Source organism: Microcebus murinus, chromosome 20 (assembly GCF_040939455.1).
Source record: "Microcebus murinus isolate Inina chromosome 20, M.murinus_Inina_mat1.0, whole genome shotgun sequence".
Taxonomy (NCBI): Eukaryota; Metazoa; Chordata; class Mammalia; order Primates; family Cheirogaleidae; genus Microcebus; species Microcebus murinus.
The window spans coordinates 19,561,469-19,582,912 of record NC_134123.1 but is presented as its reverse complement, the minus strand read 5'-3'; the positions used below and the strand labels follow the sequence as shown (position 1 = coordinate 19,582,912).

The following is a 21,444-nucleotide window of genomic DNA, read 5'->3' as shown; positions in this document are numbered from 1 at the left end:
GGGACTTTGTTGGATTCCTGGTGGGACTGGGTGGGTCATCTTACTGGAACGGGAGGTGGGGCAGTCTGCCCTCCCCGCCCCCACCTGCCGCACCTTGGGGCGGGGCGGGGCCGCCTCGGCGGGGCGGGACAGGGCTGGCGCCGTCCTACCTTCCTACCCAGGGACTCCAACCCGGAACTAGCCTCCATTGGGAAGGCCGCAGCCCCTGGCCAGGAGCTGGAGCCTGGACCGTGAGTGCAGGTCACTGCACTGGGGCTTGGTCGCGGACAGAGGAACGCCCTCCTCGTCCCCAGGGACTCCAGGCCAGGTGTGCCCTCTGCCAGAGGTTGCCCGGTCTGTAGAAAGTGCAGGCGCCCACGCCCCGGCTGGACCATGGCGCCCCCGCGGAACGTGGTGAAGATTGCTGTCCAGATGCGTGACGCCATCCCACAGCTCATCCAGCTGGACCAGGTCACCCGGCCTGTCCTGCCTCCATCTGCCCCACTGCCTACCTCAGGGTCGCCCCCTTCCCCTCGGAGCAGCCTACCCTCCCCCTCCCCCGAGGCTCCTCCCCAGCCCTTCCCTACTCCGCCCGTAAGTGACCGCTCCACTTGCAGGCAAAGCCCCTGGCCGCTGTGCTGAAGGAGGTGTGCGACGCGTGAGTGGGGCCAGCCGGGCCACTGGGTGGGGGAAGGGTGGGCGGGAGGGGCGCCCCTACCTGCCTCACAGAGCCTCCGCACCCGCAGGTGGAGCCTGACTCTCCCTGAGCGCTATGCCCTGCAGTTTGCTGATGGGCACAGGAGATACATCACCGAGAATGTGAGTCCCTTCTCCCCCCAGAACCTCACTCTCCACCCTCTGGCCCTTCTAACCCACCTGGCCCTGGGTCCTCAGACTCATCTTCCCACTGTCCGGAATGTGATCTTTTACTGACCCCCACACGCTCTCTCCCTGACACCCAATTGACAATCCTCAGAGCCCGCCTTGACTTTGCTGCCCCCTCTGCTGTCTTCCCCAGAACCGCGCGGAGATCAAGAATGGCAGCATCCTGTGCCTCAGTACTGCCCCAGTAATGCCCCTCCCTACCCGCCCCTCATTCCCTGCCCCTGCGCTGGCCTCTCCTCCGCCCTGCGCCTTTGCCCAACGTCTGGAGGCCTGGCCCCAGCCCAGCAGCGCGCCACCTAGTGGACGCCAGGGTCCCCGCACCCCAGCTCCCACCCTCCAGCACCTCCCGCACTCCAGCACCCAGCCTCCTCACCTCTGCTCGTGCTCCGCCCCTGCCAGGACCTTGAGGCTGAGCAGCTGTTGGGTGGGCTGCAGAGTGGGAGTCGTGAGGGGCGCCGGGAAGCCCTGAGACGCCTCGTCCTGCTGTCTTCAGACATGACCTTTGCCCGGGAAGTCATCAGCCGTGATGGGCTTCAGAGACTAGGCACCATCATTGAGGATGGGGACGAGTGAGCACAGGGCTATGGTGGCTGGGGGACATGGTGGGGCTTGGGGGTCCTGGTCTGGTCCTGCTCAGCCCCAGATGTCCCCCTCAGCCTAGGGGAGGTGCTGGCGCTCGCCCTGAGGACCTTCCTAGAGCTCATGGAACATGGCGTGGTGTCCTGGGAGACGCTCAGCATCCCCTTCGTCAGGAAGGTGGGTGGCCTTTTCTAGGGGTAGCAGGGAGGGGCCATGGGGCAGTGCTGGCCACAGCCTTCCATGATGGTGAGGCGGTGACACTCCCTACCCCTTTTACAGGTCGTGTGCTACGTGAACATGAATCTGATGGATCCCTCTGTGCAGCCCCTGGCCCTTCGGCTGCTGGAGAGTGTGACCTTGAGCAGCCCTGCCCTGGGCCAGCTCATCAAGAGTGAGGTGCCACTGGATAGGCTGCTGGTGCACCTGCAGGTGTAAGCCCCTGGGGTGGGGTACAGATAGGGGGAGCAGGGCCAGACCCTGGGTGTTCGGCTGAGTTCTCTTCTTGCCACAGGATGAACCAGCAGCTGCAGACCAAGGCCATGGCACTGCTCACAGCCTTGCTGCAGGGGGCCAGCCCTGCAGAACGTAAGGTGAGCGTCCACTGGGGGCTGGATTGGGGCAGCAGCTGGTGGGTGCTATGCTCCCCTCTGAGGCTAAGTCGTCTAAGTCTCCTTCCCGCTCCCTCAGCACATGCTTGACTACCTCTGGCAGAGAAACCTTCGCCAGTTCATCTATAAGGTAGGAGGGAGGGGGCCAGGGAACCCCCTCCCTGGTCTCTCCCAGTGAGCCCACGCTCACCCCCACAACGGGCTGTCCTTCAGAACATCATCCACAGTGCGGCACCCCTGGGGGACGAGATGGCTCATCACTTGTACGTGCTGCAGTCCCTCACACTGGGGCTGCTGGAGCCTCGCATGCGGACACCACTGGACCCCTATAGCCAAGTGCGTATATTTGGGGGGCACAAGGCTGGGGGTCTTGGCCTTGAATGTACAGTCTTAACACTCCCCAATAATGATCCCAGGAGCAGCGGGAGCAGCTGCAGGCCCTGCGCCAGGCCGCTTTTGAGTCAGAAGGGGAGTCCCTGGGCACCGGGCTGAGCGCTGACCGTCGCCGTTCCCTCTGTGCCCGAGAGTTCCGCAAACTGGGCTTCTCCGTGAGTGACCCCAACCTGGCTCCCACCCCTGCCTCAGCCCAGGGCTGCTGTTGTTCCAGAGGGTGGGGCCCTTCTTGAACTGCCTGTACCTCCTTCCCCCAGAATAGCAACCCAGGGCAGGACCTAGAGCGCGTGCCCCCCGGCCTGCTAGCCCTGGACAACATGTTGTACTTCTCCAGACATGCACCCAGTGCCTACAGCCGGGTCAGTGCAGGGAAGGGCGGGGGTCAGCAGAACCCCCACCTTGGCAGGGTCTCTGTGGGCTTAGCTGTGACCATATACCCCATCCTCTGCTCCCCCCACCCCAGTTTGTGTTGGAGAACAGCAGCCGCGAGGACAAGCACGAGTGCCCCTTTGCCCGGAGCAGCATCCAGCTGACAGTGCTGCTGTGTGAGCTGCTCCATGTCGGGGAGCCCTGTGAGTGGGGCTCAGCTGGTGCAGTGTGTCTGGGAACAGGGGGCGGAAGGGCAGAGAGGGCCAGGGGCTGCACACACTTTCTCCCTGAGCCCCTCCTGCCCCCCTGCTCCAGGCTCCGAGACGGCCCAGGACTTCTCGCCCATGTTCTTCGGCCAAGACCAGAGCTTCCATGAGCTCTTCTGCGTGGGCATCCAGTTGCTGAACAAGACCTGGAAGGAGATGCGGGCCACACAGGAGGACTTTGACAAGGCAGGGAGCTGGGAAACCTGGGCCAGGGCAGGGGGCCGTTCTGGGCAGGGGCACAGAACTCAGACCCTGAGCCAAGTTTGGGGCACCCCAGGTCATGCAGGTGGTCCGGGAGCAGCTGGCCCGAACGCTGGCCCTGAAGCCCTCCTCCCTGGAGCTCTTCCGCACCAAGGTGAACGCGCTCACCTATGGGGAGGTGCTGCGGCTACGGCAGACTGAGCGGTTGCATCAGGAGGGCACGCTTGCTCCTCCTATACTGTGAGTCAGTAGGCATGGGTCCCCAGTCCTAGGCCTACCCTCCATGGCACCCATAGGCCATGCCCCAGGTCAGTCCTGGTCAGTGACTACCCCCCCAACAATCTAGGGAGCTTCGAGAGAAACTGAAGCCAGAGCTCATGGGCCTGATCCGCCAGCAGCGTTTGCTCCGCCTCTGCGAGGGGACCCTCTTCCGCAAGATCAGCAGCCGGCGGCGCCAAGGTCTCTGAGTGGGCAGAGGGTAGGGCAGAGGGTGGCTGGCTTGGGGTCAGGGCCCCTGGCGGCATGCCTGTTCACTCACTTCCCCTTTCTCTGCACAGACAAGCTGTGGTTCTGCTGCCTGTCCCCCAACCACAAGGTGCTACAGTATGGGGACGTGGAGGAGGGTGCTGACCCGCCCACTCCCGAAGCCTTGCCTGAGCAGCGTAAGGAGGGCAAGAGCCTGGGCCAGACACCTGCTCCCCCCAGACTGCCCCATGTCCTGGGGCTGCCTGGGCCCCCAGTGGTCAGCCCAGCCTTCTTCCTACAGTTCCTGTGGCTGACATCAGAGCACTCCTGACAGGCAAGGACTGTCCCCACATCCGGGAGAAGGGCTCCGGGAAGCAGAATAAGGTGAATGCAGTGTGGCCGGGGCTCCTTTGCGCTTGCCCCCACCTGCCCCGCTCCCTGCTCAGTGCCTTGCTACCTTGCTCCCCCAGGACCTGTGTGAGTTGGCTTTCTCAGTCAGCTATGACCGAGGGGAGGAGGAGGCGCACCTCAACTTTATTGCCCCCTCCAAGCGGGAGGTGAGTGTCTGGGCCAGGCTGAGTTGGGCGGATGGGCGGGGGGAACAGGTGGGCAGGCCCTCATGGAGTTGGCCCCGTTGTCCCCAGTTCCACTTGTGGACAGACGGGCTGAGTGCCCTGCTAGGCAGCCCCATGGGCAGTGAACAGACACGGCTGGACCTGGAGCAGCTGCTGACCATGGAGACCAAGCTGCGGTTGCTGGAGCTGGAGAACGTGCCCATCCCTGAGCGGCCACCCCCCATTCCTCCGCCCCCCACCAACTTCAACTTCTGCTATGACTGTAGCATCGCTGAACCTTGACAGGGAGACCTGCCGAGGGCCACAGCTGCTGCCACTGTCACAGCCCTGAAAGGTGGAGGGTAGAGAAGCACAAGCACCCTGGCCGTCAGAGATTGCAGCAGAAATAAATTCTGCTTCTCTTGGGTATGTGTTGAGCCAGCTCTGAACCTTGTGGGCCAAGCCTGTGACAGTGAGAGTCTTTCCCTTCTGCCTTCAAACATAGCTGGTGGGTGAGATGGGGCATTGGGGCCAGGACCACAAACTTGGGCATGAGCAGCTGTAGTTGGGGGGCTGGGATTCTGGGGTGCAGGGCATGGATGGAGACAGGCTGGGGCTATTTCCTGTCTCCAATATAAGTCTTCAACTCCCTCAGTGCTGGGCCTGCAGAGAGGAATGGCCTGTGGTCTGGGGGCACCAGCCAAGGGAGAGGTGGCAGGGTCGGAGGCATTGTCCCAAATGGATGCCTTCCTGGGCAGCACTAACAGGCTGGTCTGGGGACCATGCTTCCAGAAGGCTCCTGACAGTCTGACCTCAGTCCTCAACCCTGATGGTTCTGCCTGGTGTCCTTTGTGAGACTTGGAGGCCTCTGGTGAGAGACATGAAGGGAGAGATGTGAAGCTGGGCCTGCTTTCTACTGAAGGGCAAACTCAAGATGCCAAAGGGTAGCTGGGTGCGGTGGCTCACGCCTGTAATCCCAGCAGTTTGGGAGGCTGAGGTGGGAGAATCACTTAAGGTCAGGAGTTAGAGGTTGCAGTGAGCTATGATCAGCCACTGCATTTTAGCCTGAGTGGGTGACAGAGTGAGATGCTGTCTCAAAATAAACTAAATAAAATAAAATAAAAAATAAATTAAAAAAATAAAAGATTCCAGAGGGCATCCCTAGGCTGGTCTGTGTAGGAAGCCCTACCTTATGATTGAAACCTAACTCAGGAGCATGGGTGAGGTGGAGCCATAGACAGGTCAGAGCCCCTGAGGGCAGAAGTAATATTGGGCCCAGCTATAGCTATAGACCCCAAGCCCCTGAGGAAAGAAGAGCCCAGCAGTCTGTGGAACCCACAGGGCAGCGTGAAAGCTGCCACCAGCCTGACTTCATTTCTCCATGCTGCTGACATCTTCTCTCCAGTGCCTCCTGCTATGTGGGAAGGAGCCAGACCCAGGTGGAGAGGCTAGTGGGTACTGGCCCTGAGGCCAGGGTCGGGGCACCTGTGGGGCTCTGGGCCCAGCTGAGGAAGAAGTTCTCTGCGGGCCCCTGGTGTTTTCTCTACCTGCCCCAAGGCCACTTCAACTGAAGGGAGAGGAGGGACAGTTTAGTCTGAGAACTTAAGACAAGGTAGTGCTATCTGGAATTTTTAATCCTGTTTGGGTTTACAGCAAAGACTTGGGCTTGGCTGCCAAAGCCCAGTGCTCCTGGGAGGCTGGGATGGCTCCCACAGGGAACAGGTGAGCACAGGCCTGAGGTCTGAGAGGTGGGCAGGCAAGAGGCACAGGTCTGCTTCTCAACACCAGGCCCTGGCCAGGAGAGCAGGAGCCTGTGGCAGCGACATGTAGCTGGAAAGAGGCTGCAACCAGGCTGTGGGGCAGATGGGAGGACAGTCCCCTGGGCTGTCGTGGATCAGTCCCACCCCCAGTCCTAGACAAGCGGTCTGTAGCAGAGGAAGGCAAGAGGCACAGAGGGCTGGGGCCCCAGGGGCAGAGGAGGATGAACCACAGGACTGGTTACTGACCTGGCCTCACAGTGTTAGAGTCAGGTCCGCTCCTCCCACGAAGCGGGACTGGACGCAGGTCACCTGGGGCAGCTGGGCTTGGAGGCGCCTGACGGCAGCTACGTTGATACCAGAACACATAGCCACATCCAATACCCGGAGCTGCTTGCATGCCTGCCCAATGGTGTCCAGCGTTCTGTGAGGAGGCTGCTGGATGAGTGCCTGGCCGGCATGGGGCCCCAGCCCACCCCTGCCCTGTGGCTCCATGTGCTCAGTGTCATCGGACACACTCACTGTTCTGTGAGCTGACTGCAGCTGGAGAGGTTGAGGTGCTGCAGCCTTGGCCAGGAGCTGGCTGCCTGGGCCCAGCCCTCATCACTGAGGCAGCTGCAATGACTCAGTGCCAAGCGCTCCAGGCTGGGACAGCCCCTGGCCACAGCCACCAAGCCCATGTCTGTGAGTGCTGGTAACAGGCTCAGTGACAACTGCCTCAACTGGGGGAACTGGAGCACCTGCAAGGATTGGATAGGGTGGGTTGGGTGTAGGATGGTGCTGGGCTCCAGCCCTTCCAGGGCCCTTCTAGGTTCCCCTATCCCTGGCCAGGGGCATGCCCACAGACAGCAGAAGCCAATGAGAAAGGAACTGTGAAAGGTGGGGTGGCCCAGGTCCCTGGCTCCAGCCCCATGATCCTCAGCCTATCCATACCCCACCCCACACCTTGGCCAAACTGGCATCAGTCAGTTTGCTGCAGGCTGTGAGGTCCAGCTCCTGCAGGGCCTGCAGCGTGAGCAGGGAGGGGCCCTGTGGCTCAGGAGAGGGGTCCTTGGGGCCTGAGGCCTGATGCTCCAGCTCAGGAGATGGCTGTGGAGAGAAACCCCTGCATCTCAGGTTCTTCCTGAGTTTGCCCTTAAATGCTTCTAGAGAGACTTGGGATAGGTAGAAGGGCAGCTGAGCCCAGGGTCTGCCTCCCCCACCCACCCCCTGCCATGACCTTGAGGGTCCCACACCTGGGGCCTCTGTGCACGTTCCTCACTTGGTTCCCCCAGCCCCAGAAGCCCCCAGTCACGGAGCTCCTTGCACCAAGCCAGGCGCAGGACCGAGAGGTGGGTGAGGTAGGTGCAGATGGCCTGCACGGTCCCATTGGTGAGGGTCACACAGGAGGACAGGTCTAGCACCCTGAGGCTCGGGCCCAGCGCCAGGATCACGGAGAGCACTGAGGCATCCTAGGGGGGAGGTAGGAGGAGAGAGGATGTAGTGACAGATTGTGCTTGTGCCACCAGGCTTGGCAGGGGTCCCTAGGAAGGGGTCTGTCTAAGGTTCCCCCATAGGCAGGAGGAAGGCACAGGAGCTACCAGAGGGTCCAAGGAGGGAAGCATCATGGTCCCTGTACTGGCAGTGAGAGGTCAGAGTGGACAGTGTGGGCCGTTGGGGTAGGAGAGCCGGAGGAGGTTGCTGGAGGACAAAGGCCTAGACTGGCTGGGGCAGTGAAAATTTCTAAGGTAGCCACACTGCCTATGCTCCTAGCCCCTGCTGAAGGGTGGGCTGAGGCAGCCTCTGACCTAAGCTCACTGGACCAGGTGGGGACAGCTGACACCAACCCTGGCTGACCCAATCAAATGTGCTCCGTCTAGAATCTGAACCAGAACTGAGGCTGCAGGGTCGGGGGTAGAGCTGCCCCTGGTCAGTAGAAGGCAGGGCTGGGGAGTAGGAGCTGAGGGCAGAGGAGGGGAAGCTGGTCTGTAGAGAGAGGTGGAGAGGGGAGCTGCAGAGGCACTAGAATGTGAGGCCCAGGAGAGAGCAGCTAAGGGATGCTTGGACTGGGGCAAGGGAGGGGCACTTGCGGGGGAACAAGTGGGGGAGGCAGTGTTTAGGCTGGGAATACCCTGGTCACATGGATGGTCTGAAGGAATAATCCACTAAAGAGGGACAGACTGACACTGCCAAGACAGGAACGCCATCTGGAGGGGCAGGACTGAGCCCTACTGAAGGGCCAGGCCTCAGCCAAGAAATGGCCCTGCTGCTCCCATGTCACATAACCTCCTGCAGGCCCACCTACTTCACTGCCCTGTCCCCACCTTCCTCTTCCATCACCCACTTTCTAGCCTCCCCACCTCCAGAACACTGGTCGTCAGTGCCTCTCCCCAGACTGCAGCAATCACCCAGCACTTGGCATGTGAGGTGTTGGGCCACCTCATGCGCTGGGCCACTCTGGTCTCTTGGACCTCCCCGGCCCAGAGCTGGAGCTTTGGGGAGGAGTGCTGGCAGCAGCATCGTCTCTAGGCGCCTGTCCTCTTCCAGACTGTGGCCCAACTTCAGTTCTAACTAGTAATCCTTGGACACAAACACTGTGGCCTTCGCTGGTGCCACAGGCCCACTCCCCCTGTTCCCACTCCCAGCCCCGGCCCTGGGGAGGAAGAAGGGGATGATGTGTGCTCACCTTCAGTGAAGAGCAGAAGGCCAGGCTGAGGGACTCCAGGCGGAGTGGAGCTCCGTGTACCGAGCGCAGGGCCTGGGCCAGTTCCCGCCCGCTCACCATGCAGCACTCAGCCATGTCGAGGCTCTGCAACTCCCGCAGGCCCCCCAGGGCCTTGCATCCCGCGTCTGTCAGCCTCTGCAGCTTTCCCAGGCTCAGGCGCCGCAGGCGCTGCAGGCCCCGGCTCACAGCCAAGAGTGCCCCATCAGTCAGTTCTGAACAGCCGCTGAGGTCCAGGGAGGTAAGGCCTGGTTGTTGGCGGCACAGGGTGGCCACGGCTTCCGTGGAGAGGTCCCGGCAGCTGTGCAGGCTCAGCTCCTGCAGCTTCAGCCCAGCCACCTGGCCCAGGGCCTGCAGGGCCTCTGGTGGCAAGCCGGTGCCACTCAAGTCCAGGGCGTGCAGCCTGCCAGCCCTCTCCTTCACGAATCGCAGTAGGTTGCGGAAGGAGAACTGGGATGGGGAGGAGTCCTGGAGGCCGATGGAGCCCCGGGCTGGGCCCAGCTCAAAGTTGAGGTGGCAGTAGGCCAAGGAGAGGCGCTCCAGGCTAGGGGCGCAGCTGCTGAGCTGGTTGAAGCTGAGGTCAGCTAGGTCCCGCAGGCCAGCCAGGTTGAGCTCACGGAGGCCACTCAATGCCCGCCGGACACCCTGAGCTGTCTCGGGCTGAGACAGCAGCGTGCCCGATGTGAAGAGGCTGTCGCACCCGCTGAGGTCAAGGACACGCAGGGCCGGGCAGCCCAGGATCAGGGCCACAAAAGAGGCCTCTGTGGGGCTGCCCCCACCCAGGCACAAACTCTGCAGGTGAGGGCCCAGATGGTAGGCAACAGACTGCAGCACCTGGTGTGAAGTGGGTGAGCCGTCCAGGTTGGTCAGGCTAATGCAGGAGACACCCCGGAGGCCCAGGCTCTTGATGGCCGAAAGGGAGGCAGAAGACACGGGGATGTTGTACCGCACGTTTGTCTAAGGAGCAGCAGCAGCTTGCGGTTAGCCCTCTGGCTTCAGACGTGCTGGGCTTTGGTTTGGTGCCAAGTCACCAGCCAGAGGTTGAGGGCAGGTCAAGGAAGGGCCCTTTCACAATGGGGACCCACCATGGTGTGTGATGTCATGTGTGGTTGACAGGAGGGTTCAGGTAAGAAGTGGGAGAGGGGAAGACAAGTCACACTGGGGTTCAAAAGGAAGTGACTCAGGGGAGGGCAGGAAGACTAGTGATAAGCCTAAATGCCTATGGAGGGGCAGGGACAGGATGGGGAGATGGCAGGCTGAGCACAGGAGGGCTGAATTGTGACCTGGAGGAAGCCCAGTGAAGCCCCCAGGAAGTGGGAGGACACAGTATGTTAGACTCCAACCTTTGGGACTTTCAGAAGGAGGCCCTGAAATCCATAGTCTCAGCCTCCCACTCAAGGGACTTGGCATTAGCTAAGCAGCCAGCCTCCCCAGCTTTCTAGAGAGCATATAAATAGCCTCAGAACAGTTGAAAGTGGGGAGAAATGAGGCAGACGTTACTCACCACAACTTTCTGTGACCCAGGTGTGGGGCAGGGAGTGAGGCCTAGGTCCCCCAGTGGCCTCTGATTGTCTCAGTCACATGGATATTTGCAAAAATGGGTTTTGTGTGAAAGCAAAAACGCATGTGTGTATGTATGTGTGTGTGTGTGTGTGTGTGTGTGTGTGTGTGTGTGTGTGTGTGTGTGTATAAACAGGTGTGGCCACCTGGTATTGGGCCCTGAATGCTCCAGAGTTCAAGGTATGCTGTGATCCCTGCAGCACATCTCTCGAGGGGACATCTAGGTAAGGAGGAAGCAGCCTCCCTTTTCTGTGGGCGGGAGCTAACAGAACAAAGTGCCTTGCTGTAGAGAACAGGGGAGCAAGAATGGGGAGCACACAGCTGGAGTTGGGTAAGATCGGGAGGCAAGCTCGGGGCTACACCGTGGGAGTAAGCTGGCTTGTGCAGGAGTTAGGGAGCCTCCAGCTAAGGAGCTAATGTCATAGAACCCTCCCTGATCTTGTGCCAGAGGGAGCCAAAGGGAAGTCAGTACAGTTTGTGTGGAACAGTCTGTGGGTAGAGGGAGAAGGGGCCTTGGCTTCTAAAATCCTAGCCCCACCTCCCTTTTGCTCAGGTTGCAGGCAAGTATACTCGAAGAAGGCTCTTGTTTTAATGTATCACCATGGTCCTGATGTAGGAAAGCAAGCTCCCCGAACACCTATTTTGTCAGTGACTGCAAAAACAAACTGCTGTTCCCGCTCGCACCCCATAGAACACCATCAGAAGGGAATCAGAGGGTGGGTGCAGTGGCTCATTCTGTAATCTCAGCAATTCAGGAGTCTGAGGGGGGAGGATCAGTTGAGGTCAGGAGTTCAAGACCAGCTTGAGGAACATTAATGAGACCCCCATCTCTGCAAAAAATTTAAAAATTAGCCAGGTGGGGTGGTGCACACCTGTAGTCCTAGCTACTTGGGAGGCTGAGGCAGGAGGATCACTTGAGCCCAGGTGTTCAAGGCTGCAGTGAGCTGTGATCAGGCCACTGTACTACATGCTGGGCAACAGAGCAAGACCTGTATCTAAAAAATAATAAATAAATCATTTAAAAAGGGGAATCAGAAGGGTAGAAATGACACACAGGATGCACGCCTGCAAGATATATATCAACAGGATTCCCCCAGGAAGCACAGAACTCATTCCTAGGTGTGGAGAAACCAGCCTGGCTTCTGCCACAGAGACAAGTGGCCACCATGCTGTAATAACGGAAAGAAGCATGTGTAAGGGACCAGGACCAGCTCCTGGCCTCTTTCACAGGAATCAGGGTTTGACCAGGTTCCCTTTCCACACCCCACTTCCACAGCAGGGTCATCTGGGGTGAGAGGAGCACACAGCACAGATCCGCACGTGGGCAGTGGATCAAGGATCTCAGATTTAAGGAGAGCTGGGGCAGATCCCAGTGTGTGTGGGTGGAGAGGGTGATGCCAGATGAGAGGGAAGATTTAGAAGGGAATGGGAAAACCTGCCTCCACAATTGCCAAGCCCTGCAAGACACATGACTCAGTCTGACACTGAGGAGTGAACTGTGGCTGGAAGAGGTGGGGTGGCGCTGGTTGCTGAGGCAGCACCCACCCCCACCACTCACGTATCACTGAAGAGTCCCTGAGAGCCTGCTGGCCCCAGCTCTGGCGGTACAGCAGTGTGGGTGCCCAGGCTTCCTTCTTTCCTTCCCTTCTTTCTGGAGCCTGGGTGGCCAGGAATGTTCTCCCTTTTCCCACTGCCTTCCTATGAACCAGGTAGACAAATGCCAAAGGAAGGCACTGGGAGTTTCCCCAGGGCCAAGTCTAGGGCTGGCTGCTGGCACCAAAAGCCACTAGATAGAGGGGCAGGGCCTGGCCTAACGGACTTCCAGCTATGGGGGTAGGGGGGAGAATGGAGGAGGCTTGAGACCATCTCCAGCCTGCCACCATTTTTCTTGGTGGGGTGTGGGCAGCCTCTAAGCCCTCCTGCAGGTAGGTGGTCTACCCCTTTCCTGGGGCTACCTGGACTTTGACTGCAGGAGCCCAGGAGCAACCTTCCAGGGCTGTTTCTGTCTGTAGGGGCACAGCAGCAGGCAGAAGCAGGCCTCCTGGTTTCTGAACTTTGGCCCTGGTGTAGGATACTCCCTTCCTGGGCCCCAGGAAGATGCTTCTAGACTCACACGAAGGAGGACTGCAAGGGCACCTGCTCCAGCTTCAGCTGCTTCATCCACAGAGGGACCAACTAGCCCATGGTCTCCTCCTTTGCCAATGCTGGCATCGTAGGAGTAAATCATTTGGGAAATGCCCTGAACCTGCTAAAAGTGACAAATGTACCTTGACCGTGGGAAGCCAGGATTTCGCTATTCTTGTGAAACCCTGAACTGAGACTACAGGCCTGTGTACAGACTTGGAAAGCCACCTGACAGAGAAAATGGCCCTCCTTTCTGCCTGGTGCAGGATTCCATAGCTCACATGCCTGTTCTCCAGTAGCCCATCATGAAGATGTATGCCCTGGCACCAGGGCACTGGTCCCTAGACAGGAGTTATACGTAGTGACTCTCCCTTAAGCATTTAAACACGATTTTTCCTAATCAAAATCCTTTTGTCAATTCCACCTGAACCTCTCATTCTCATTCCTGTCCCATTTATTTCCTTCCTTCAACAGGGAAATTTCTTGCCAGTGAGGTCACTCTCTACATTTCCTTTCTTTTCTTTCTTTCTTTCTTTCTTTTTTTTTTTTTTTTCTGAGACAGAGTCTCACTTGGTTGGCTGGGCTAAAGTGCATCATCATAGCTCACTGCATCTTCAAACTTCCAGGCTCAAGTGATCCTCCTGCCTCAGCCTCCCAACTAGCTGGGACTATAGGTACCACAACACCTGGCTAATTTTTCTGTTTTTAGTAGAGACAAGGTCTTGATCTTCCTCAGGCTGTTTTTTGTTTGTTTGTTTGTTTGTTTTTTTAAGACTGAGTCTCACTCTGTTGCCTGGGCTAGAGTGCTGTGGCATCAGCCTAGCTCACAGCAACCTCAAACTCCTGGGCTCAAGCAATCCTTCTGCCTCAGCCTCCCGAGTAGCTGGGACTACAGGCATGCACCACCAAATTTTCAATATATATTTCAATGTGGCATATATATATATATGTATATATATATATATATATACATATATATATATATATTTTTTTTTTAGTTAGCCAATTAGTTTCTTTCTATTTTTAGTAGAGACGGGGTCTCACTCTTGCTCAGGCTGGTTTCGAACTCTTGACTTTGAGTGATCTGCCCGCCTCAGCCACCCAGAGAGCTAGGATTACAGGCCTGGGCCACTGCGCCTGGCCACTCAGTCTGTTCTTGAACTCCTGACCTCAAGTAGTCCTCTGGCCTCACACTCCCAGAGTGCTAGAATTACAGGCATGAGCCACCGCACCCGGCCTATCCACACATTTAATATGTGACAGAGGAGGATTCTAACCCAATAGGTAAGGGAGAAGATTAGATGTAAATGGCATTTGGATTACTTGAAAACTAATCAGTTTAGCTTCTTATCTCATAACATAAATCAAAATAAGTTTCACCAATAAAAACATTAATGCAAACATTCAAACCATAAAATAGAAGAAACAATTCTGTTGTGAACCTAAAATTGCTCTAAATAATAAAGTCTATTTTTAAAAATCAGAAGAAAAATATGAAGGTATGTCTATCAAATCTCTGAAGGGGCAAGGGATCTTTAGGTTTAAAAAGCTATAGAAGAGCCGGGCGTGGTGGCTCACACCTGTAATCCTAGCACTTTGGGAGGCCGAGGCGGGCGGATTGCTCAAGGTCAGGAGTTCGAAACCAGCCTGAGCGAGACCCCGTCTCTACCAAAAATAGAAATAAATAAATTGACCAACTAAAAATATATATACAAAAAATTAGCCGGGCATGGTGGCGCATGCCTGTAGTCCCAGCTACTTGGGAGGCTGAGGCAGTAGGATCGCTGAGCCCAGGAGATTGAGGTTGCTGTGAGCCAGCCTGACGCCACGGCACTCACTCTAGCCTGGGCAACAAAGTGAGACTCTGTCTCAAAAAAAAAAAAAAAAAGCTATAGAAGAAATTAAAAAGGAAGTTTAGATTCAACAACACAGAGATTTAACTTCCATATCTCACAAATAAAAGCACATATCTACAATTCAAATTAAAAGGTAGACATCCTGTCCAGGGCATAGTGGCTCACACCTAGTTGTAATCCTAGCACTCTGGGAGGCCAAGGCGGGCAGATAGCTCAAGGTCAGGAGTTCACAACCAGCCTGAGCGAGACCCCATCTCTACTAAAAATAGAAATAAATTAATTGATCAACTAAAAATATATATATAAAAAATTAGCCAGGCATGGTGGCGCATGCCTGTAGTCCCAGCTATTTGGGAGGCTGAGGCAGTAGGATCGCTTGAGCCCAGGAGATTGAGGTTGTTGTGAGCTAGGCTTACGCCATGGCACTCACTCTAGCCTGGGCAACAAAGTGAGATTCTATCTTAAAAAAAAAAAGAAAAGGCAGACATCCTAGGAATATATTTCAATAAATATAAAAAGGATTAATCTCTTTAATGTATAAAAAGTTCATACAAATGGGTAAGAAAAATATTAAGACCCTAATAGTTAAACAGATAAAAACCATGAATAAACAAAAGTGGGAAAAACAAATGGTCAGCTAATGAGAAAAACTGTTCAACCTCAGTAATAATCAAAGAAATCCAAAATTAAAACAATAAGCTATCATTGCTTGCCTTTTAAACTAGCACAGATGTCTGAATTCACCTCCCAGCTGGGCTGCCTCCCTTTGCTCAGTCTCGCCCTCTTCCATCCCACTTCTGCACTGCGACGATGTTCGAAGACACAAATCATAGTGTGTCAGCCACTTGCCTTAACAGGCTCCATCATGATCATCAGGAGAAAAGCCCAAGTTCTGCTGCCTGGCACAACTGCTGGTTTGAAGTCTGACCCCCTTCTAAGCTCACAGCTCACCATTTCTCCCGCACACTTCCCCATTCCAGTCCTATGGAACTTGTGCGGTCATTTCCAGAACTATTCCACAACCATGGTGCCTTCACTTGTGCTGTTACCAGTCCTGGAAGCCCAACCTTCATCCTCATCCTATTCCTTCAGGAAGCTTTCCCTGATGCTGCCAGTCTCCTTTGGATGTCTTTCCTTATGTTCCCATTGCACCCTTTCATTCCAGTGTCACAGCACTCAGCACACAATATCATGATCATTCATATTACTTGTCTTTCTCCTTCACTGGACTGGCAGCTCCTTAGGGGGCTATGTCTTATTCATCTGTATAGCCCCAGCACTGTACCCAGAGCTGAGTACATACAAATGCACATATGAGTATATATGAATGAATGAATGGATGGATGGATGCATGGATGATATACGAGCAGAGCCATGAGCAAGCTGGTAGGAAACAACTGAGGATGGGCCAGGTGAGGGTAGGCACTTTACCTCTCGAAGGGCATTCTGGGCTGCACAGTACCAAGCATGACTCACAAGGGAGGCCTCTTTCTGATCTGACAAAGGCAGGAAGCTCAGAATATATGTGAGCATCTGTAGGAAAAAGACAGGGCATTGGGGGCTATTAGAAGTGGGACACTTTTGGAACTGACTCCAGCTGATAGCACCATGGGCCTGAGGGCACTAAAGCCCTGGCTTCTAGTTCATCTTGGATCCGAAGCTTCACAAAGCATTCCTTTCCCCTCTCCAGCCTTCAGGAATCTTTACTGTGAACAAACCTTTCCTCAACCCTGTCTGGGTACAAGCTTGTACCAACTGATAAGAATCAAACTTCCTGCCAAGTTTGGCAGAAAGAGCCTAAACACTGGGGCCAAATAAATCTAATTTAAATCCCTACTCTGTCAACTGATCTCTGGGAGCCTTGTTTTCCTTATCTGTAAATGGCATTTGTAGTGAGATTTAAATGGATTGTTGTAAGAAACAACAATTTCTTATTTGTTATGTAAATAACATAACAAAGTGTCTTGCATAGGATTTAAGAGTCTCATGCTCTACCGACTGAGCTAGCCGGGCAGATTGCATAGGATTTAGAAAACAGCAAGCCAGCTTCTCCTCGGATCCTCAGGAAGTCACATCTCTTCTTCCTGCCCTCACAGGTCAAGCTCTAGGACTCTGATCTTTTCCCATCTTCACTGCCAACTCACCTTCTCAGCTGACTGTTAAGATATGATTCCAGCAAGACCCAGACTGGCAGGCTCAGGTCTGCCCTCCACCTACGCTCTGTGAGTCTGGGGTAGTGAGGTTGGAGGCCCTAAAGGATCCTGGGAAAGGAGTTGGCTGTAAGGCCTAGCAAGATTTGATATTAACTATTCTTTTCTTCTGAAATCTTCCCTTCTGAGTCCTGGGACAATGTTTTCTTGGGCTTCACCAGGCACCCAAATTGCCTGGTTTCTGGATTCTTCTGTGGGTCTCAGGGCTCAAACCTGGGGTCTTTTGATTTTCTGTTTACCAATACAGGAATAACCAAAAATTCAATATCTCTATATTGTCCTATTATCCAAGTTCTAGTCCAGTGTTATCAATTGTCCACTGGATCCTTCACACAAATCTTTAACCAACACCTTAATCTCAACCAAAACTCATATTTTGCCATCAATCCAAAACAGCCTCTCCTCCCAACTTTCCCCTTCAATGCCAACAGTACACCCTGCTTGATAACACTTTGGACTGTATTTATGCTCTTCTATCTCTTGCTCTCAGATACACATGTAAAGCACAGACTTTAGGCCAGGCTAACCTATACTTAGTCAAACCCCAGCTCCACTGTTTCCTAGCTGTGTGACCTCAGGCAAGGTACTTGACCTCTCTGAGCTTCAGCTTCCATAACTATAAAATGGGGATATTTTAAAAAATCTAGATCATAGTCTTATGGAGATTGAATTTTACATATATGTGTGTACATATACACATACACACATATATAGTGCGTGTCACAGCTAGTAGATGTTCCATAAGTGCTTTCTGGATTGCTAGTACTAATATTTCTACCTTTGCAACTTCAAATCTTCTAGCTCAGATTTCTATCACCCCAGACCTGGACTCCTTCTACTGGTTCTCCTTGCCTCCAAGTTTGTCCTTGCTAATCCATTCTGCACACTCTCACAAAAGCAGTTTTCAGTTTCAGCACACCCTTGTCGTAAACCTTCAGGTTTCCCAGTACTATTAGGACGAGCTCTTTACTCATGAATCAGTACTACCAGGCCTCCATACCTGACTGGACCCACTGGTCCCAGAGCCTCCCAACCCAGTCTCCCCACTGTCCTACAAACATAACATGTCTATTTCCTTTTGCCTGTGTGGGCCTCTTCCCTGGGATGCCCTTCCTTATGCTTGACTTCACCAGCTATTCTGATCTCTCTCCTTCTCAGATGCTGAGCACAGAAGATACTTACTGGATTAAATTAAGGATGGACAGTCCAGTCCTCTCCCTCTATTTTCACCAGACTTGCTCAGGGAAGGGGTAGGAGGATTAAGTAGATCTTATCGAGAGAAGAATTACTGGGAGAAAAGCCTTCTGGGCCAAGGAGGCTAGGTATAGGGAAGAGAGGACTGATGGGGACCAGATGTGACCGAGTCCCCCTTCCTGGGGAGAGACAGGGATGCCTGTCTGAGCTAAGGTAGTGGCCATCTTGTCTTCTGGGGCTGAGCAGCCAACCCAGGAAGGGAGAGGGGAACAAATCTGTCATCATTGGGGCAGAAGGAGGGCACAATTCAATAAGCTGAGAAGGGGGTGGCATTTCTAGAAAGACCAGAGGAAGCAGTGATAAGGATGGAGTGGCCATCCCATGAACCCCATCCTAAGGGGCTACTGGAGATATGATTGGTCATCCATGGGATCTATAGGGATGGAGTGGATAGCCTCTGGGGCCAAAGGGGAAAGGGATGCTATTGCAGGGGGCTCAATGGGGTGGGAGCGGGTATATTTTTGCTAAGGAGAGGGAGCATCATTATAAGACTAACTGGAAAGGGTGGCCTGTCTCCCGTGGGCAGTGGGAGAGGGCTGCCAACCCTCAGGGCAAAAGGAGAGGCCCTTCTAAGAGGCCACTAGGGGCAATATCTGTTATCTTCCAAGCCAATGGGGGTCTTTTCCCGGGCTAAGGAGAAGGAGCAAACATCCCATGAGGTAAAAGAGGTAGGGGCGGCCATCACTAGGGGCCTAGGGAGTGGGAAACAGGCCTGTCCTCACTAAAGGACCTCAAAGACCATCCCCAGAGTTGATGGGGAGGGAGCAGTCTATTTCCCACTGCCAGGGAGAGAGGGCAGTCTCTCTCAGATGGGAGGAAATGGAACAACCATCACAAGGGAGCAATGGGGATAAGAGCGGTTACCCTTCAGGGACGATAAGATGGAGCGGACATCTTTCAGAACTAAGGGGGAAGGGACGGCCATCTCAAGGAAAGGGGAAGGGCAGAGGGCCTGTCCTTGCTGTCCTCGCTGAGGTGACAGAACAGCCATCTTCTGAGGCCGAGGGGGAAAGAGTCCCTCAAGCTAACGGGACGGAGTGGCCCAAAGGTGGGGCCGTTACCCAGAGCTTACAGGTCCCAAGATCGGCCGGGCGGGTTGCTTCCGCCAGGCAGGAGGGGCCGGACTAGCTGACAGCCCCTCCCCAAAGCGAGGGACCCCGAGGGCGGGGCCTGTCCGGAGCTAGGCCTGAGGACCGCTTCCTCTCACCTCCAGGGGCAGCGACTCCGCCATCGCATCCCTGCCGCCTCCGCCCCCGCGCGAGGCTTTCTGGGAAGCGTAGTCCCGTCCGCTCTGGGGGCGGGGCTTGAGAAGGAAATGGGCCCCACTTCCGTCCCAGTCCTGACGACTTTGGTCTGCACCGGAAGTACATGCTTTGCCGATGTGGTACCTACTGACTGCGGTTTCGGTCTCTTTCTCTTGTTTCCCCCGCTGAGTATTTGCGACGCGCCATGGCGGTAAGGAGGATGGGTAGGGCGGGGTCCGCATCGGCCGAGTGCTTCTGGGGTCTGGAGAATGAAAATAGGGAAGGACATCAAGAGATGCAGGGTGGGCCAAAGGGGGGCGCCATCCAAATGCCAGACTGGAGTAGAACGAACCGGGAGGTTGGAGGAAGGGATGGCGGCACAAGATCATATCAGAACTAGTGCCAGAGGGGTGTGGGCGTCAGTACTAGACAGTAGTACTAGAGCAGGCTAGAGTTTTGAGGGGCCTGAGGGGGAAGGACGTTAGCCCAGATCTAGACTATTCCAGCAGAGACCAGAGAGGGGCACCATCCAGCTCCACTCAAGAGTACCTTAAAAGGGGTTATCAGCCCAAAGCTGCTCTTTACCAGGGGAGCCAGAAGAGATAATTCGCCTAGGATTGGATTGTTTCAGGACGAGGAGGAGGCGATCATAGCTGGGAGTGCTGGAAAGATGGTATCAGCTCTAGACAAGATGGACTGGAGGATGGGAGGGATATCCGAGGGATTGTGCTAGGTTTGAGCACCACGGAGACCTGGGTAAGGTGCAGATCGAACTCTCTAGCTAACCAGCCTGGTGGGGAGAGTGAGGAGCACTGTGGCAGAGAAAGGTTCTGACAGCATCTCATCATCCCTCTGCAGCCCAAGGGCAAAGTGGGCACAAGAGGGAAGAAGCAGATATTTGAAGAGAACAGAGAGACCCTGAAGTTCTACCTGCGGATCATACTGGGGGCCAATGTAAGTGCCTGCCTCCTTGCTTCTGTGCCCACTCATAATCCCACAGCACTCACCCTCTTTGGTGAGGAGTAGTGGTATGTGACCACCAAGGTTCTGGAAGATAACTCCCATCAGAAAGAAATGAGAAAAGATCCAGGCACAGAGAAAGTGCTAACTAGTGCAAGCAAAATAGAAACAAAAAAAATGAGGGCATGAGTCCCAGCTGGATTTGAGAGCCCTACCCACCCCAAATACACAAGAGCTTCTTTCTTGGGCTGATTTGGGTATCAGAGGAGAGTCTGGATATTTGAGATTCAGGGAGCAGGGTCCTTTTCCCAACCCTGTAAGAACAACAAGGCTTCTTCTACAGCCTGGCCTGATTCTGAGAGTTGAAGGAGGCTCATGGTTTAGGGGTAACTTTTGACTCCAACTTGATCCTGTGTTTGCTTGTAGGCCATTTACTGCCTTGTGACCTTGGTCTTCTTTTACTCATCTGCCTCGTTTTGGGCCTGGGTAAGTGTCTCCATCCTGGGAAGTGGATGAGTGTATAGGGTCAGTGGATGGCCTTTGAATACCCCCCCATTCTTGCTTTGCAGATAGCCCTGGGCTTTAGTCTGGCAGTATATGGGGCCAGCTACCACTCTATGAGCTCGATGGCACGGGCAGCCTTTTCTGAGGATGGGGCCTTGATGGATGGTGGCATGGATCTCAACATGGAGCAGGGCATGGCAGAGTGAGTGTCCCCCACCGCCAGCCCAGGTGAGCGGCCCCAGGCCTGGGGCCCAGATAGCCCAAGACCCACAATGACCTACAACTTGAAACGGGTAGAAGGGAGTTGAACTGGGGCCCATCTGCTGTCTCTGGCAACCTTCCCATTTATCCATAGGCACCTGAAGGATGTGATCCTACTGACAGCCATCGTGCAGGTGCTCAGCTGCTTCTCCCTCTACATCTGGTCCTTCTGGCTTCTGGTATGTGGGCTGGGGGGCTGCCAAGCAGGAGCATGTAACTCTCCCTTGTATTTTACTCCCTCTGTCTGGCTTCAATTTACCTTTTCTCTCCTAGGCTCCAGGCCGGGCCCTTTACCTCCTGTGGGTGAATGTGCTGGGCCCCTGGTTCACAGCAGACAGTGGCGCCCCAGCACCAGAGCACAACGAGAAGCGTCAGCGCCGACAGGAGCGGCGACAGATGAAGCGGTTATAGTCATTGACATTGTGTTCACAGGCTGCTGGGCTCTGGGTAGTTCTATCAGGCTGCTGGGCTCTGGGTAGTTCTATCAGGCTGCACAGCCCCCATGCCTGGAGCAATGAGGGCCTAGTCCAGGGGCCAAAAGCAGTCTGAGGTATATAGGGTATACTTCAGGATATATCCTATACAGGTTTTGAATAAATGGCTCAGAATGTGGCTAATGGCTGTGTGGGTGATGAGGGATGAGGCAGGAAGAGCTAGTCCTATGGAGTTTCCCTCTTGCTATAGACCCACCCTGCTGGGGACCTTGAAAGAAGA

General features: G+C 55.1%; 3 protein-coding genes across 8 annotated transcripts; 2 read left to right on the top strand and 1 right to left on the bottom strand.

Annotated features, from left to right (window-relative positions):
* The first annotated feature begins 145 nt into the window (after positions 1-145).
* Positions 146-4,728, top strand: ELMO3 (engulfment and cell motility 3). Of its 3 annotated transcripts, XM_012742599.3 has the most exons (20): positions 146-450; positions 597-637; positions 726-798; positions 998-1,048; positions 1,264-1,433; positions 1,521-1,620; positions 1,723-1,874; positions 1,955-2,033; positions 2,131-2,181; positions 2,265-2,387; positions 2,468-2,599; positions 2,702-2,803; positions 2,908-3,016; positions 3,129-3,265; positions 3,357-3,520; positions 3,627-3,739; positions 3,838-3,942; positions 4,047-4,129; positions 4,216-4,302; positions 4,390-4,728. In XM_012742599.3, exons 1-20 carry the CDS (start codon positions 373-375, stop codon positions 4,600-4,602), a joined length of 2,163 nt encoding a protein of 720 aa, XP_012598053.2. In that variant the 5' UTR covers positions 146-372; the 3' UTR covers positions 4,603-4,728. The 3 variants fall into 3 exon arrangements, with proteins under 3 accessions (XP_012598053.2, XP_012598055.2, XP_075851837.1); XM_012742601.3 differs by lacking the exon at positions 998-1,048 and having other exon boundaries at positions 181-450; XM_075995722.1 differs by lacking the exon at positions 2,702-2,803 and having other exon boundaries at positions 181-450.
* Positions 4,729-5,915: 1,187 nt separating this feature from the next.
* LOC105858991 (uncharacterized) lies at positions 5,916-19,048 on the bottom strand. Of its 4 annotated transcripts, XM_012742510.3 has the most exons (8): positions 18,969-19,048; positions 15,729-15,830; positions 8,722-9,714; positions 7,292-7,507; positions 7,002-7,145; positions 6,579-6,796; positions 6,306-6,480; positions 5,916-6,151 (listed from the first exon to the last, which is right to left on the bottom strand). In XM_012742510.3, the coding sequence occupies exons 1-7, from the start codon at positions 18,990-18,992 to the stop codon at positions 6,312-6,314; spliced, it is 1,866 nt and encodes a 621-aa protein (XP_012597964.1). In that variant the 5' UTR covers positions 18,993-19,048; the 3' UTR covers positions 5,916-6,151; positions 6,306-6,311. The 4 variants fall into 4 exon arrangements, with proteins under 4 accessions (XP_012597964.1, XP_075851838.1, XP_075851839.1 ...); XM_075995723.1 differs by having other exon boundaries at positions 5,916-6,480; XM_075995724.1 differs by having other exon boundaries at positions 5,916-6,480; positions 8,818-9,714.
* A 31-nt stretch (positions 19,049-19,079) lies between these two features.
* On the top strand, positions 19,080-21,342 carry TMEM208 (transmembrane protein 208). Its single transcript, XM_012742512.3, has 6 exons — positions 19,080-19,216; positions 19,864-19,959; positions 20,392-20,451; positions 20,535-20,671; positions 20,825-20,909; positions 21,004-21,342. The coding sequence occupies exons 1-6, from the start codon at positions 19,211-19,213 to the stop codon at positions 21,139-21,141; spliced, it is 522 nt and encodes a 173-aa protein (XP_012597966.1). The 5' UTR covers positions 19,080-19,210; the 3' UTR covers positions 21,142-21,342.
* The last annotated feature ends 102 nt before the right edge of the window (positions 21,343-21,444 follow it).

What these genes read in the sequence shown, in the direction of transcription:
- ELMO3 (XM_012742599.3), top strand. Translation starts at nt 373, where the DNA reads ATGGCGCCCCCGCGGAACGTGGTGAAGATTGCTGTCCAGATGCGTGAC. An exon ending in GGAGATACATCACCGAGAAT is followed by an intron (nt 799 to 997) that starts GTGAGTCCCTTC and finishes TGTCTTCCCCAG; the next exon opens with AACCGCGCGGAGATCAAGAA. An exon ending in TGTGCCTCAGTACTGCCCCA is followed by an intron (nt 1,049 to 1,263) that starts GTAATGCCCCTC and finishes CGCCCCTGCCAG; the next exon opens with GACCTTGAGGCTGAGCAGCT.
- LOC105858991 (XM_075995723.1), bottom strand. Translation starts at nt 18,992, where the DNA reads ATGGCGGAGTCGCTGCCCCTGGAG. An exon ending in CTGATGCCAGTTTGGCCAAG is followed by an intron (nt 6,797 to 7,001) that starts GTGTGGGGTGGG and finishes CAATCCTTGCAG; the next exon opens with GTGCTCCAGTTCCCCCAGTT. An exon ending in TGCAGTCAGCTCACAGAACA is followed by an intron (nt 6,481 to 6,578) that starts GTGAGTGTGTCC and finishes GCCTCCTCACAG; the next exon opens with AACGCTGGACACCATTGGGC.
- TMEM208 (XM_012742512.3), top strand. An exon ending in GGATCATACTGGGGGCCAAT is followed by an intron (nt 19,960 to 20,391) that starts GTAAGTGCCTGC and finishes GTTTGCTTGTAG; the next exon opens with GCCATTTACTGCCTTGTGAC. An exon ending in ATGGAGCAGGGCATGGCAGA is followed by an intron (nt 20,672 to 20,824) that starts GTGAGTGTCCCC and finishes ATTTATCCATAG; the next exon opens with GCACCTGAAGGATGTGATCC.